The sequence below is a fragment of the Topomyia yanbarensis genome, chromosome 3 (assembly GCF_030247195.1).
Source record: "Topomyia yanbarensis strain Yona2022 chromosome 3, ASM3024719v1, whole genome shotgun sequence".
Classification (NCBI taxonomy): Eukaryota; Metazoa; Arthropoda; class Insecta; order Diptera; family Culicidae; genus Topomyia; species Topomyia yanbarensis.
The window spans coordinates 160,380,180-160,394,220 of NC_080672.1; the positions used below are offsets into that span (position 1 = coordinate 160,380,180).

Consider the following 14,041-nt stretch of genomic DNA (forward strand, 5'->3'; position numbering starts at 1 on the left):
GTACGTTGAAAACTCGACGACCCACCGCTGGTGCTTCACTCGACCTACTCGATCATGTCCCTGACGGTGAAACTAGTCTGCTCACATGCTTCGGTCCAGCGATTCCAGCTGGTTCGTGGTGCCCAGTACACTGGCGCCTCAAGCAAAGCTGTGGTTCCTTCCCCTTAACATAATCAACGTAACTTTAAAAGTTCAAATCGATGATATATTTTGCGACCGCGCTGTCTTTCGGCTGCTAGTCATCACCAACTCTGTTTTATGATGGGCAATCGTCTCCGTGTCGAGTGTCTCCTCTTCTAGCGATTATCCGATTACTTGGAACACCACATCATCCGTGAAGCCGAAAATCGTTATATCTCTGGGAAGGTTCAGCTTCAATACTCCATCGTACACTGCGTTCCACAGCGTCGAATTGAGGAACGTCAGTTGTAGTTGTGATTCTCCCTTGTCTGTCTCGTAGATCAGTGTTCGGTACTGAAAGTAGCTCTATAATATCCTGCAGAGTTACTCATGCTGTACAGCGAATGGGCGTTTGCTTCCCAGCTAGTACTATTGAAGCATTCTTCACGTCTAAGGGAACCACCACGCAAAAACGATATCCTTATCTCTGCTGTCTCCAAAGCTCCCACAACCGTTTGGATGGATTTCACTGTAGACCTGCCTATAAGGAAGCCGAATTACATGAGATGCCGTTCTCACGGTCCGCGTACTTCGTTAGCTTGTTCAGGATTACTCCTTCTCTCTAACATTACCAAGGGATATATTGACTAAGCTGAATGATCTCCATGTTGTCCCGGCATCGGAAGCAACATCAGCTTTTGTCGCTTACAATTATCGGATCGTTTTGAACATATCCGGGCTCTCATGCACTTTTATGGCTTTCGCCATCTCGATATGCTGTGTGTTGCTAAATCGATCTTCATCTTTGTGATCATCCTCCTCACTGTACGGCGAAAATAGATTCATGTTGTGGGGAAAACCTTTCGATGGTGACCTCCATCTTTTCCGGGCACCTTTCAGGTGGTGCAGCTGAGCCTTTTATCTTTGTTATGCCAACTTTGTAGGTCTCTCCTAAGGAAATTCGCGTTGGCTTTGTGGCAAGGCTTTCTTGTACAGCTTGACTGCTTTGTTGAGAGCGGTTCTTGCAGCTCGCTTCCCTTGAACTTTCTGACTTCTGTTTTAATTTTAAATATATTTGACACGGCTCAATGCGTTAGCACAACTGAGCCGTGGAGCGCACCTTGGGGGTCATTTGGTCCGTCTTCCCTCGCGTTTTCGTTTACGTCCATGTCATCATCGGTACTGCATTCATCTTGCTCATCGTCGGATGTTCTTATTTGTTGTTTGTGCTTACGGGTCGCTATTGTAAATCCTTCTTCATCGGTATTAGATTCCTTATTGGTGGTGTTGGTTGTTGGTTTGGAAACATTTGCTGTAATCGTTGTTACTTCGATGTTGGTAATGGCAGTTGGTTTAGTGGTACTGGGACCGATCGTTGTTGAGCTGGTGCTTGTGAATGCCCGGTCTGCAGTCGTTGGTTTACCAACTGGTTGTGGTTTAACATACGATGATTGTTTACAGGCTTTGGTCGTATCAGGTGGAATTTCTTTAGCATTCTCTGCGCAAGCTTTCCCGTGGTGTAGCGGATGATCACAATATTGACAGGTAGGAATCTGTCCTGGGTGCGTGACTAGTATTCGTTGAGAATATTCAACACCATGAGGTGATTTGCATGTGAAAGTCAAGTAAGAGGGAATAGGTTTTGTCGGACGCATTCTCACCACACGAACGCCGTTGCGGAGTCTTGGGAAGAAGTTCCTCCAAGTATCTTCCTTAACACTATTCACCTCTCCGTATTTTGACAGGATTTGTTTGATAGCGAAGGAACTAGTACGTGGTGCCAGGTCATGTATCTTTATTTCAATACTGTCCACATCTTTATACGTTGGGATACTGTATAAAATGTCATTACATTCGATGACGTGTTTCATGTTGTTCTGGGAAGCGAATGATTCTGCTTGACTAATGTTTTTTAACATATTCAGTACCGCATGACGTAAATGGTGGAATTGCACCGCCTAAAGTACCGCAAGCTACGTTGAACTTCAAGTTCACCTTCAACATTTGATCCCCTTCATGAATTGATGGTATTACCGGATATTTCGTGTAGTCAACAGCAACACAGTTTGACCGCATCGTGATATACTTTTGCTTTGCATTGTCACTCATTGTTTGTTCACGTTTCACACACTAGGCAGAAGGAATCAATTTTTGCCTTTGCAAATAGACCAAGCGTCGCGCGGGTAAATTTGATTATTTGCCCCGCTATTGCAGCGGAGCGATTTCTAGCTTCTGAACTGAGCGAGATGAGAAACCGAGGTGATCTCCGACTTCTTCTCCAAGCTCGGAGGCAACATATACGTCGATCGATAATCGTCGTATTGCACCCGGCGACCGTTTCTCGGTTTCCCATCCCTTGGTATGGTCGCATTACACGCCCTTGTTAGTAGTGCCGTGAAATCGTTCGCATTTAGGTTGAAGAGGATACCCTCAAATTCAAGTTCTTCGACGGACACGTTCCTGTGAAAAATCGCTGTTTTCCATCTTCACTCGTTTATATATCTCCCACATATTCATATTCATGTGTAGTTCATAGTCCTGTTATCAATGCTGTACCAGATCGCTTGGTGGTCGCTGTGGATATATCCTCGCACACTTTTCAGTCCATCTTTCCGGTTACTCCAAGGCTACAAAAATTGACATCGATAATGGATTGCCGGTTCCCCCTACGGTAAGTGCCGATGATACCATTATTTGTAAGATCTACATTTAGCTTTGCTATCTCGAAAATTTCGCATGTTTCTGGTTCTTGGAATATTTCAGAATTAATGTCTCTTCGGCTTCTTGGAAAACGACTTATTCGATTTTCACAAGCTTAGCCTTAAATGGAAGGTTTGGTAGCAGATTTTGATCTGATCAAGTTCATAAGAATCGCACATATGGCTGCGGAAATACGGTATGAACACTACGATCCCATATGAAATCTTTAATTGTCAAGAACTTTTCGGTAAAGCTCATGTATATTGAATATTGAACCACATATAAATCGCCAGGAGTCTGATTTGAATTCAGATTGTTTCCTTATCGAAATTATTTTCGAATGCAACGATCGATTATGTCTCTATCGACTGTTGCGTTTAAAATGGAATCGATTCAGAAGTCGGGCTGTATTAGCCTTTCCATTAGATTTTCATTTGATAATACACAGATGGGTCCTTCCTTCCGCGACCAGCAAACGTTTCATTTGATGTTGGACTGGATCGATGATTTCATTTAAAATTCACATTTACCCGAGAATGGTCAAAATAAAAATTATCATGGGATGGTAATTTCTAAAACTACCATAATAGTTTTCAGTTACGAAAAGCAAAACTCTATGGAAGCTATTGTTGCTCTATAAAACGTGACAATTTTTTGAATTTTGGTTATTTTAAAAAAATTATTTGCCCCCTGATTTTTTTCAGCGATTTTGAAGGTGGGGGTGACATAATTTTTAAAAAAGATTTGCAATGGCCTAATGTGAAATTCTCTTTGGGGTATTTCTCTTCTGTTCATTACTCAGTCGTTACCTACGCCTTTTTTCCTTTTTTATTTCAACTAATATGTAGTCACATTTTCTTTTTTACTTTTTAACGACATTAAATTAGCTAGCGATTACTGGGTAGGGAAATTTGTGCAAATTTAGAGCCATAGTACTCAAGTGAGAGCAAGGATGTGAAGTACATAGATCGGAAAACTAAAAGTCATTAGAAACAGCCTTAATATCCTACAAGATTGTCGTGCATTTTGAGCAGTAATTTACAGAAAAATCGCTACAAATTTAGTAGAAACTTTGTAGTGAGTAGGACGGTAAATTGTAACGGATTTTTATCCGAATGAAAATATTTCGATTAAATTTTTAAGTTTGGTCCGTTCATTATTTATTTATTTATTTATTCATTTATTTTTATTTTTCATCTGACCTATGTTGGTCTACATGAAATGTAGTTGAATGGGAAAAGCCCATTTCAGGATATACTTCAGAAGCAATCCTCAAATGGGCGTAAAAACCCATTATCTTTTCATATATTCACACCTGATTACAATGGATTCACACTACAATAAAATATAATAACATAGTACACAGCATTACATAAATAGAAAAATACAAATATTACAAAAAAATGAATCTTAAAATCTAAGTCAACCTTCTTAGTCTATTTTTGAAAACATCACAAGATACAGAAAAGTCAAAATGGCCATAAACACTATTAAAAATTTTACACATCGCCCTAATGGGTTCGTTTTGACCGTACTCGGTGCATTGAAACTCGAGTCTTAAAAAGTTATGCGATCTGAGACTTCTCGGGGGCACATTGACATTTATTTGTGAGAGAATATCTGGAGCATCTATTTGGCCAGTTAATATCTTCCCGACAAATACTGCTCTAAATGTGTTCCGCCTTTTGGCTAGGGTTTCCATATCGAGCAGACGACAGCGATCGATGTACGGTGGTAGCTCTGTTGGGTTACGCCACGGCAGAGTTCTAAGAGCAAAACGGAGGAATCTTGCCTGCACTGCTTCTATTCGGTTGATCCAAATGCTTGTGTAAGGACACCAAATGGGTGCTGAAGCTTCCAAGACAGATCGCACAAGTGAAAAGTAGAGTGCCCGCAAACAATATGGATCAGTGAACTCTTTGGCGATTCTTATAATGAAACCGAGATTTCTATTTGCCTGTGCTGTAACATGATTGTAATGATTTCTGAATGTCAGTTGTGAGTCCAGAAGTACACCGAGGTCTCTGACAACTGTCATTCTCTCTAGCGATTCCCCGGAAATGGTGTAGTTCCACAGTATTGGATTTTTTCTACGTGTAAAAGATATTATGGAGCATTTGGACACGCTGAGAGCCAGCAAGTTGCGATTACACCAACAACAAAAAGCATCTAAGTGTTTCTGTAGTTCCTTGCAATCTTCTATTAACCGCACAATAAGAAATAGTTTGAGATCATCGGCATATATAAGTCTACACCCAGGAGGTATAACAAAACAAACGTCATTGAAAAACAACGAGAAAAGCAACGGTCCTAGATTGCTCCCTTGAGGCACTCCCGACAAGTTGTTGAAACTGTATGACTCGTTATTTCCTAATTTTACACACAGAGAACGATTTACGAGATATGATTTAAGCCACCCTATAAAATAATCCGAAGCGCCCAGCCGCTTCATCTTTGCTAGTAGAAGAGAGTGATCTACACGATCGAATGCAGCCTTGAGATCCGTGTATACAGTATCGACCTGAGATACAAGTTCAATATTTTTAATACATAGCGAAGTGAATTGGGCTAGATTAGTAGTTGTCGATCTACCAGGAAAAAAGCCATGTTGGTCCTTCGATATATATGCCCTGGTCTCACGAAACAGCACATTTCCTACTAATATTTCAAATAACTTTGAGCCAGCGCAGAGTGAAGTTATGCCACGATAGTTCGCAACATTTTGCTTATCACCTTTTTTAAAAACCGGAAACATAACTGATTTTTTCCAACAGACGGGGAACGTTGATTGCGACAGCGATTGGTTAAAAATTAGTCTTAAAGGCGTACATAATGCGCTTGCGCATCTTTTGATTATAATGGAAGGAATACCATCTGGTCCTGCCGATGTTGAAGACTTTAACTTTCTCATAGCAGTTAGAATATCTTCGTCAGTAAATTGAATAATGCCTAAATCAATTACATCATGAGGGACATCCTGAAGACTAGATTCCATCTGAGTGGAGTTGGCCGATACTTTTTTAAACACACTTGAGAAATGCTGCGCAAATAGGTCAAAGATGCCGCTTGGGGTACTTGATGTTTCATTTGCAAGGAACATACTGGAAGGAAGCCCATTTTCTTTACGTTTCCCGTTAACGAAAGACCAAAACTGCTTTGGATTTTGTTTCAGGTTCGATTGGGTTTGTGCGACGTGTCTTGAAAAGAGAAAGCGATTATATGCCTTATAACTGTTGCTGGCTTCAATAAACTCTCGTTTTGTGAGGGGGTTTCGTCGGCTGGTGTAATGCCGAAATGCAGCTGCTCGCAGTCTTTTCAGTTTACGTAATTGACGATTGGACCACGCTGGTTTTGGTCGGGGACGTGGTGCGGGAACATGTAGTTTGAAAAGTTGTTTTAGGACCAGTGAAAGTTTTTCTACGGCAACATCTACATCGATCGCGGAATTTAGCAAAGTCTCCCAATCGATTGCCTGCAGTGAGTTCTGGATCCTATTGAAATCAGTTTTTGAAAAATTGAACTTCCTGACATCTAGCATTTCGTCATAATCAACTAACTGGGGACAGATCTGCGTTACTAGAAGAGGAGGATGGTGTGTGTCACAAGCAACTAACGGCTCAAGGGCTTCTGAAACGGTGCAGTTAATAGAAGCTTCTTCATTTACGAAAAGGAGGTCCAGGGTTCGATTTCGTCTGTTATTTACTGTACACATTTGCAGCATGTTCAATACAGACATTCCGTCCAGTAAGGCAATACTCGCTCTAGAGAAGGTTGATTCAGAAGGGTCTGGGAAGGCATAGCCGGAGGAGGTACTTTTCCATAGAAGTCCAGATTGATTATAATCACCAAACAGTGAGCCGTGTTGGGTTGAATGGAAGTTGCGATGTCAAGTGCTGAGTCTATGTGCTTCTGAATAATATCACTATCACATGCGGAGTCGGGGGGAATATACACTACGCCAACACAAATATTAGTATCGCAACCGCGAATATCTACCCATAGTTGTTCGAGATCGGTTCTAGCATTTTTTTGTTTAGACGAGAGCCGGTTGGACACTACGATAAGCACACCGCCACCGCATTTTTTTCCCTGTACTGTCTGGATCGCGATCGTTACGGTAAGCCGTGTACTTTGAGCCGAATAACTGGAGTGAATTGATTTGATCATTCAGCCACGTTTCGGTTAAAACAATAACATCATATTCGGCGTCTGAAGCAGCGATGAACAACTCGTCAATTTTGGTGCGTAGTCCTCTCACATTCTGATAGTAGATACTAAGATGTTCCTGCAAGTAATGTCCTGACGGTTGAGCGGTAGAAAGATGAGCGGCGATGACGTCCACCTGTAATGGGGGTGGGTTTTCAGCGGGAGCAGCATCTATATGTCCTACTTCGGAAGAACATATACATTCATTGCATTTACCTGACAGGGAAAGTTGGCTACCATAACATAAAAGTTCCGTGGAGAGCAGAACGTCGTTGATGGAATCTGGCTGATTGCACCCGTCGGAATGCTGCAATTGTGGATCTAATTTAAGGTGCGCAGTATCTTGAGTAGCTTCGGGAGGACATATACCCTCCTTAGCTTTACCTGACCGGGAAAGGTCGCTGCCATAACATACAAGTTCCGTAGAAACCAAAAGAACGTCGTTGATGGAATCTGGCTGATTGTACCCGTCGGAATGCTGCAATTGTGGATCTAGTTTAAGGTGCGCAGTATCTTGAGTAGCTTCGGGAGGACATATACCCTCCTTAGCTTTACCATTCAACGCTAGACACGCATCGCACACGAACACGGCATTGTGGATCTTCTGCAATAGCACTATTTCTTCTTCCATCGCCCCGGGTAGCCAACGTACATGGATCGACAATTTACATCGACCGAAGCATTCAACACTTGCATGACCATCTATAATAGGCGTAGCGCACTGAGCACACGGCTGGCTTTAGCTGCCGGGCTCTTTTTCTTCTGCGTTCATATCCACGGGCATTTGGCCCGGGAAAAAAATGATAACAAAACAGACACTTAGCAGCGATTATGGAGTCTGAAATTTTACAAATATCGCCTTTTCCGAACCACAGATTAACAGCACTTGTTATTTATTGTTGTGGACCCACTTTCTCACTCTACATAAATTAAAAATATTTTTGCGCAACCAGATATTACACATAAAAATATGTCGATTATTATTATGAAATGTATTAAAACGGTTTTGTTTTCATTTATTTTTTCAGACTACAACAACTACTACTGCTGCTGACGTAAGTAAAAATATTTTATCTTTTTAAAAATAATATCAACGGTTTTTGAAAAAAAAATTGGGCGATCATACTGGAGATACGGTATGAAGAATATGAAAATGAGGTTCGCCCTATAACGATCAGTGCTGCGAAAGGAGTGAGTAAAGCCTGATTCAGACGAAACATAAGCTTCTGTCAACGTCACATCGCTGTTCACATGTTCCGTGCGTCAAAACGTTCCGTGCCGGTGATGTGGTGTGTTAATACCTCCAGTTAACTGCATGTAATTAATTTTGGCGTTCCGTTGGCGTGTTATCCTGGTTACGGAATCCTGACGTATAGTGTAAAGCTTACTTAACCCTTTCATACCCAACATTTTTCTAGTGCATGAAGGGTTACAAAACTATTCTTCTTTGAAAACGATGAGATCAAGAGACACGAAAAGTCTTTTTTCATAAAGATAGGTGCTTCCTTTGCAGTGCTAGAAGCTCCTCAATTTTTACCTTCCAATGCTCAATACAATTCTACAAGAATATTTACAATAGTACAATTGCATGGAAAACGTAGCCAAAAACAGTCTAAATTGATAAGTTTTATCAGTTTACAAAAAAATACACAATAACGAAGATATATGAAACATTCATTTTCCGTCATCAACATAAACTGTCCCTGGCAGCACTGCTTCCTTGGAATTCAATCAGAGTAATTGCAATAACTTTAGTTCTTGAGCTGATCCTTGTAACTGTTAATGCTCAAATGAAAGGCAATAGTCACATTTATTAGACTTACTTGTTTTTGCGAGCAAATCTTGCCTCAATCAAATGTTATAGCTGTTTAAAAACGTTGTTGTCCACAAACAACATGGGCATGAATGGGTTAACGGTTTCATACCGTCAATACTCGAGCGAATGTGAAAAGTAGCCGTTGAAAGGAATGATGTTTGCATATTCTTCATAGGAAGCACGCTAGTTGACGGCGTCACTTTTGATCAAAAATTATGTACAGTAGACCGGCAACAATTTTGACTTTTTTCGGAACACTGTTAAATCAAACGGTAATTGGCTTCACATACCATTTGTCGAATATGAGCTTTTTCTGGAAATTCTAGCTCACTCGCGAGAGTTTTCAAGTTTGTATGGTAAATTATATGAAAAATAGGGAAAAGAAACAATAAATTCATTTAAAAATGCCAGTATCACCTTAATCTGCAGATATATCGGTGTAAGGTGTAAGGATCAATATTGCCGAAGACTGCTAATTGATCCGATTTTGCAGTAAAAAGATATTCTCATATATAGTTATGTATTGCCTCTCTTTCTAGCACATGCTCAGAATAGCAAATTTAAAAAAAAATTGGTTGGTCATCAAAGTTAAATAACTTTGTCGGGGAACTTCCAATCGATTTGCAACCTTCAACAAAGCTGTTCGTTATAAAATAAGCTATGCGTCCAAAATTTTTGAGGTATGCAGAATTACTGTGGAATTTTTAATTTTATTTTAAGATTTTATTTCCGAGTTTCCATATACACACACATATATATATATATATATATATATATATATATATATATATATATATATATATATATATATATATATATATATATATATATATATATATATATATATATATATATATATATATATATATATATATATATATATATATATATATATATATATATATATATATATATATATATATATATATATATATATATATTACCATAGAAACTTCAAATCTCTTGTGGGTGAACAAGAGCTATCAGAGAAAGCTCATATTTTGCATATGATTTGTGCATCCAATTACCGTTTGAATTAGCAGTGTTCCGAAAAAAAGTCAAAATTGTTGCCGTTCTAATGTACAGCAATAAAATTCTTCAAAAATTTATAACTGGTTAGAAGTTCAGCGTCTAAATGCCCGGACATTCATCCAGATCAACGTTAGGAAACCCCTTGTTCCTTGATCCAAAACCAGCTGTAACCTGTACTGCCCATGACCACAAATCAGTCCCATACAGATAGGAAATCCCATAGAAAATGGGACAAATATTGCCTTGTACGCAGTCCACCTGGGTTCGAGTCCCAACCCCGCACAGACACGAGTAGAGTGATTTAAGTTTATGGTTTCAGCATCTTAGTTACGATTTTTGGTATTTTAATCACGAGTATTGTTTATTATATTCATGATTTCTGTATCGATTTTGTTGGCTATTTTTGGCAAATTTAAGACTAAGAGAAACGAAAGCCGGCGTCGACGGTAAAACATTCGTTATATTTTAGTCACGAGTAGAGTGACTTATTTACGTAGATTCAGGATCTTAGTTACGATTTTTGATATTTTAATCACGAGTAATGTGTTTTATATTCTTGATTTCAGGATCTTTGTCACGATTTTCATAATTTATATTCATGTTGTCGTAATATTTTAGTCACGAGTAGAGTGATTTAAGTTTATGGATTCAGCATCTTAGTTACTGATTCACTCTAGAATACCTATCCGTCTTTCAATTTCATTGCATTCGTTTCTCTTAGTCTTAAATTTGCCGAAAATAGCCAACAAAATCGATACAGTAGAATCTTGCGGCAATTGAAACATAGAAACATTCATGATTTCAGGATCTTAGTCACGATTTTTGTAATTTTTATTCATGTTATCTTGATGTTTTAGTCATGGGTAGAGTGATTTATGTTCATTATTTCAGGATCTTAGTCACGATTTTTGATCTTTTTGTCACGAATAGTATGATTTATGTTCTTGATATTAGTATCTTAGTCACGATTTTCGCAATTTATTTGCACGTTATCATGATATTTTATTCTAGAGCTTACTTTCGAATTTGACACGTGGATTGATGTGACTGATGTTCATGACATGAGCAGTTTTATTATGATCTTCGTTGTTTCTCTTCGCCTTATCGCGATTTGTTATTTTTTGGTTATTATCGGTTTGTGTAGTCGGAGTTTGACGATAATATAAACATGAACCTAAATGTGTGACAAATAGGTGGGATCTTGGTCCATGAACTATATCACGACACGATTTGTGTTTAATGTATTTTTGGTGTTCAGCGCAGTTTTCTTTTTCTGTCGAGACATCACACTGAACCTTATCAAATGGATAACGATGATCTAGATCCTAATATTTTTCTTACATCTACTGCTCGTGCCACTTGCTGGTCACTAGCAGCTGGACATATATGACATTGCATGGAACAAAAATGATTCCACGAATAATACTCTAGATTTTGTGAAATAGTTCCCGTGAAAACTTCATGACTATGTTGCATGGAATTGAAAATGATTAGAGATATCTTCTGTATATCACAACCACCAAGATTGATCCAAGGTCAAGTACTAGGAATCATGACCTAGTTCACGAAATAGTTTATGATTTTCTGAAATATTTTACGTCCACGAATGGTCACTCTTGACTATTGTACTTGGAATCATAAACCAATTCACGAATACAAGAATATTTGATGACTTCGTGAACTATTTCACGTGCACGAATGGTATCTCGTGACTATTATACTAGGAATCGTGAACCAGTTCAAGAATACATGAAAAATATTTCATGATTTCGCGAACTAGTTCACGAGCGCGAATGGTAAGTCGTGACTTTCAGTTCATAAATACATGAATAATATCCTATGATTTCGTGAACAATTTCACAACCACGAGTGGTAAATTGTGGTTATTATACTAGAACCAGTTCACGAATACTTGAATAATGGTGCAATTTTTCACGTACACGAATGGTAAATCGTGACTTGTACACTAGGGATCATGCTTCAGCTCCATTTTCATTGCAATTACATAAATACGAATGGTAAGACGGGACTATTATACTAGGAATCATGAACCAGTTCACGAATACATGAATAAAGTTGATGATTTTTTGAACTATTTCTCAAGCACGGATATTGAATCGTTACTAATATATTAAGAATCATGAATTAGTTCACGAGGACTGTATGGATTCATGAATAATATTCCGAGTTTCGTGAAATAGCATCCACAAAATCAGTGAACTAATGTTCCTAAATCTATGAATAGTATCATAAGTCAACCTTTGGTTTTATGAATAATGTTCTTAAAGTTGTGTATTAGTTCACGTACAGAAAATCGATTTGGTGATGACATGGCGGAAAACATGACTTCAGTTCGCAAACATTCAAATGTAATGCCGTGTATATAGTCGACGCGAATTAGTTTTTTGGAAACACAAATAGTTTCGTGAATACGAAGTTTATTATTTATAATTTGAATCCCTATTTTCGTAAATCCTTCAGTTCACGAAATTGTGATTTTGTTTTCATGAATTTATGATCGGATATCTTTCCGTGTATACATAAATAAAACATAAGTAACACATTTCTGGGGCTGCTAATCTCACTGTGATAACAACGACGTGCTAGCCTTTCCTCGTTAGATTCCTTATCCGCGTCTTTCATATCACCTCTTAGCATATAACCAGCTAATTCGCTGTTATTGCCTTCTGCCTCATCGTATTCACACTTCACTTTTTCTAATCAGGGGTTACACCATAGTAGAATTTTTTTAAAAATGGTATTTCACGATATAGAAGTCGACAATAATATATTAATGTTCAAATTTTCTATTTTACCGCGACGACTTATTTAACGACGTCGTTTATTAAAAAGCTTTTCCCGTAAATATTGGTGATATATGCAATGTATGAAATGAATATTTTGCTTGAATGAAAAGAAATTATATGTACACCATGATTTTTTTCGTTTTATGGAGGTTTCAATGGTCATTCACCTCTTTTGCTGGGGAGGGAATTTAACCCAGGTGAACTGCGTACAATGCAATCGTTTTACCAACTACGCTATACCCGCCCGCTGTTTACCATGTTATTTGGGTTGTGATTTTGACGTTAAGTGTGTGCACTGTTTCCACCGACAAAAGTTTGGAAGCCAAATTTCTGCCCCGAAACTGCACTGAAATTGCACTTTTTATTGCAGTTCAAGTCAATGGAAGTACATCCGTCCCCCTATTCTAAAATCCTATTAATTACAATGGCTATTCACGTATGCAAAAGCGCGATGGTGATTTGCAACGTAATTTTATTCGAATAAAAATATTTCAATTTAATTTTTAATTCAAGTTTGTACCTTTTTATTATGAAATGCATTATAACTGTTTTGTTTTCATTTATTTTCAGACTACTACAACAACTACTGCTGCTGATGTAAGTAAAAATTTCGTTTTTAATCAAAAATCGACGGTTTTTGAAAAAAAATTTGGCTCCCATGCTAAAGATACCGTATTGACTTATTTGACGTCTAGGACACTAACACAGTTTCAATATGTATGGACACATCTGTATACGAAATAAGACACGCACACAGCGATTATCGATCTGATTTAAGAGGGGGGGGGGGGGCTTGGTGTAAAGGTTTCAGTGTGAAAAAAAAACACTTTTCTTGCTATTTTTTTTATAAATTTGCGTGAAGCGAATTGATCAAAACATTCGTACCTTATAGCGTATCATTTCAACAACATCCTGTTATTTTTCTTTGCAAAAATATTGACAAATGACTCGGTCACGAAGCTTTTTGTAGAACGTCTCTGGAAAAAACATGATTTGCGTTGCTACCTGCCATTCCAAAACTGCTTAACCGATTTCTTTGAAACTTTGCATATATAGGGTGATGAGCCCATTTGCGCCATGTTTCTATTATCACCCTACCCATTTGAAGCCGTTGGTTAGAGCAGCGTCTGCCATCTTTGTTCAACGCATTGAGTCAAATGGTAGCGCAACAATAGGGGCACTCGATTCGAGTTTTCGTTGCGCTCAAACACGAGAATTTCACTGTTTTCAGTGCATTTGTGTTATTATATTGGTTCTTAACAACGAAGCAAAGCTGTTGATGTCAATTTTTACGTATTCAATTGATTGTAGGGCGAGAAATTAACAAATTAGTGAGGCACCTTGCTTAGTATGGTGAAAA

The 14,041-nt window shown here is 38.4% G+C and overlaps 1 protein-coding gene across 2 annotated transcripts in view; it reads left to right on the forward strand.

Annotated features, from left to right (window-relative positions):
• The window catches only part of LOC131689644 (chitin-binding domain protein cbd-1-like), a 44,699-nt gene that overhangs the window by 14,837 nt on the left and 15,821 nt on the right, over positions 1–14,041 (forward strand). Inside the window, exons 5-6 of one of the 2 annotated variants that reach the window (XM_058974881.1) lie at positions 8,055–8,081; positions 13,252–13,278. In XM_058974881.1, the coding sequence (XP_058830864.1) occupies positions 8,055–8,081; positions 13,252–13,278 (54 nt within the window). The remainder of the gene's footprint in view (positions 1–8,054; positions 8,082–13,251; positions 13,279–14,041) is intronic. The other variant, XM_058974882.1, reaches the window with a different exon arrangement.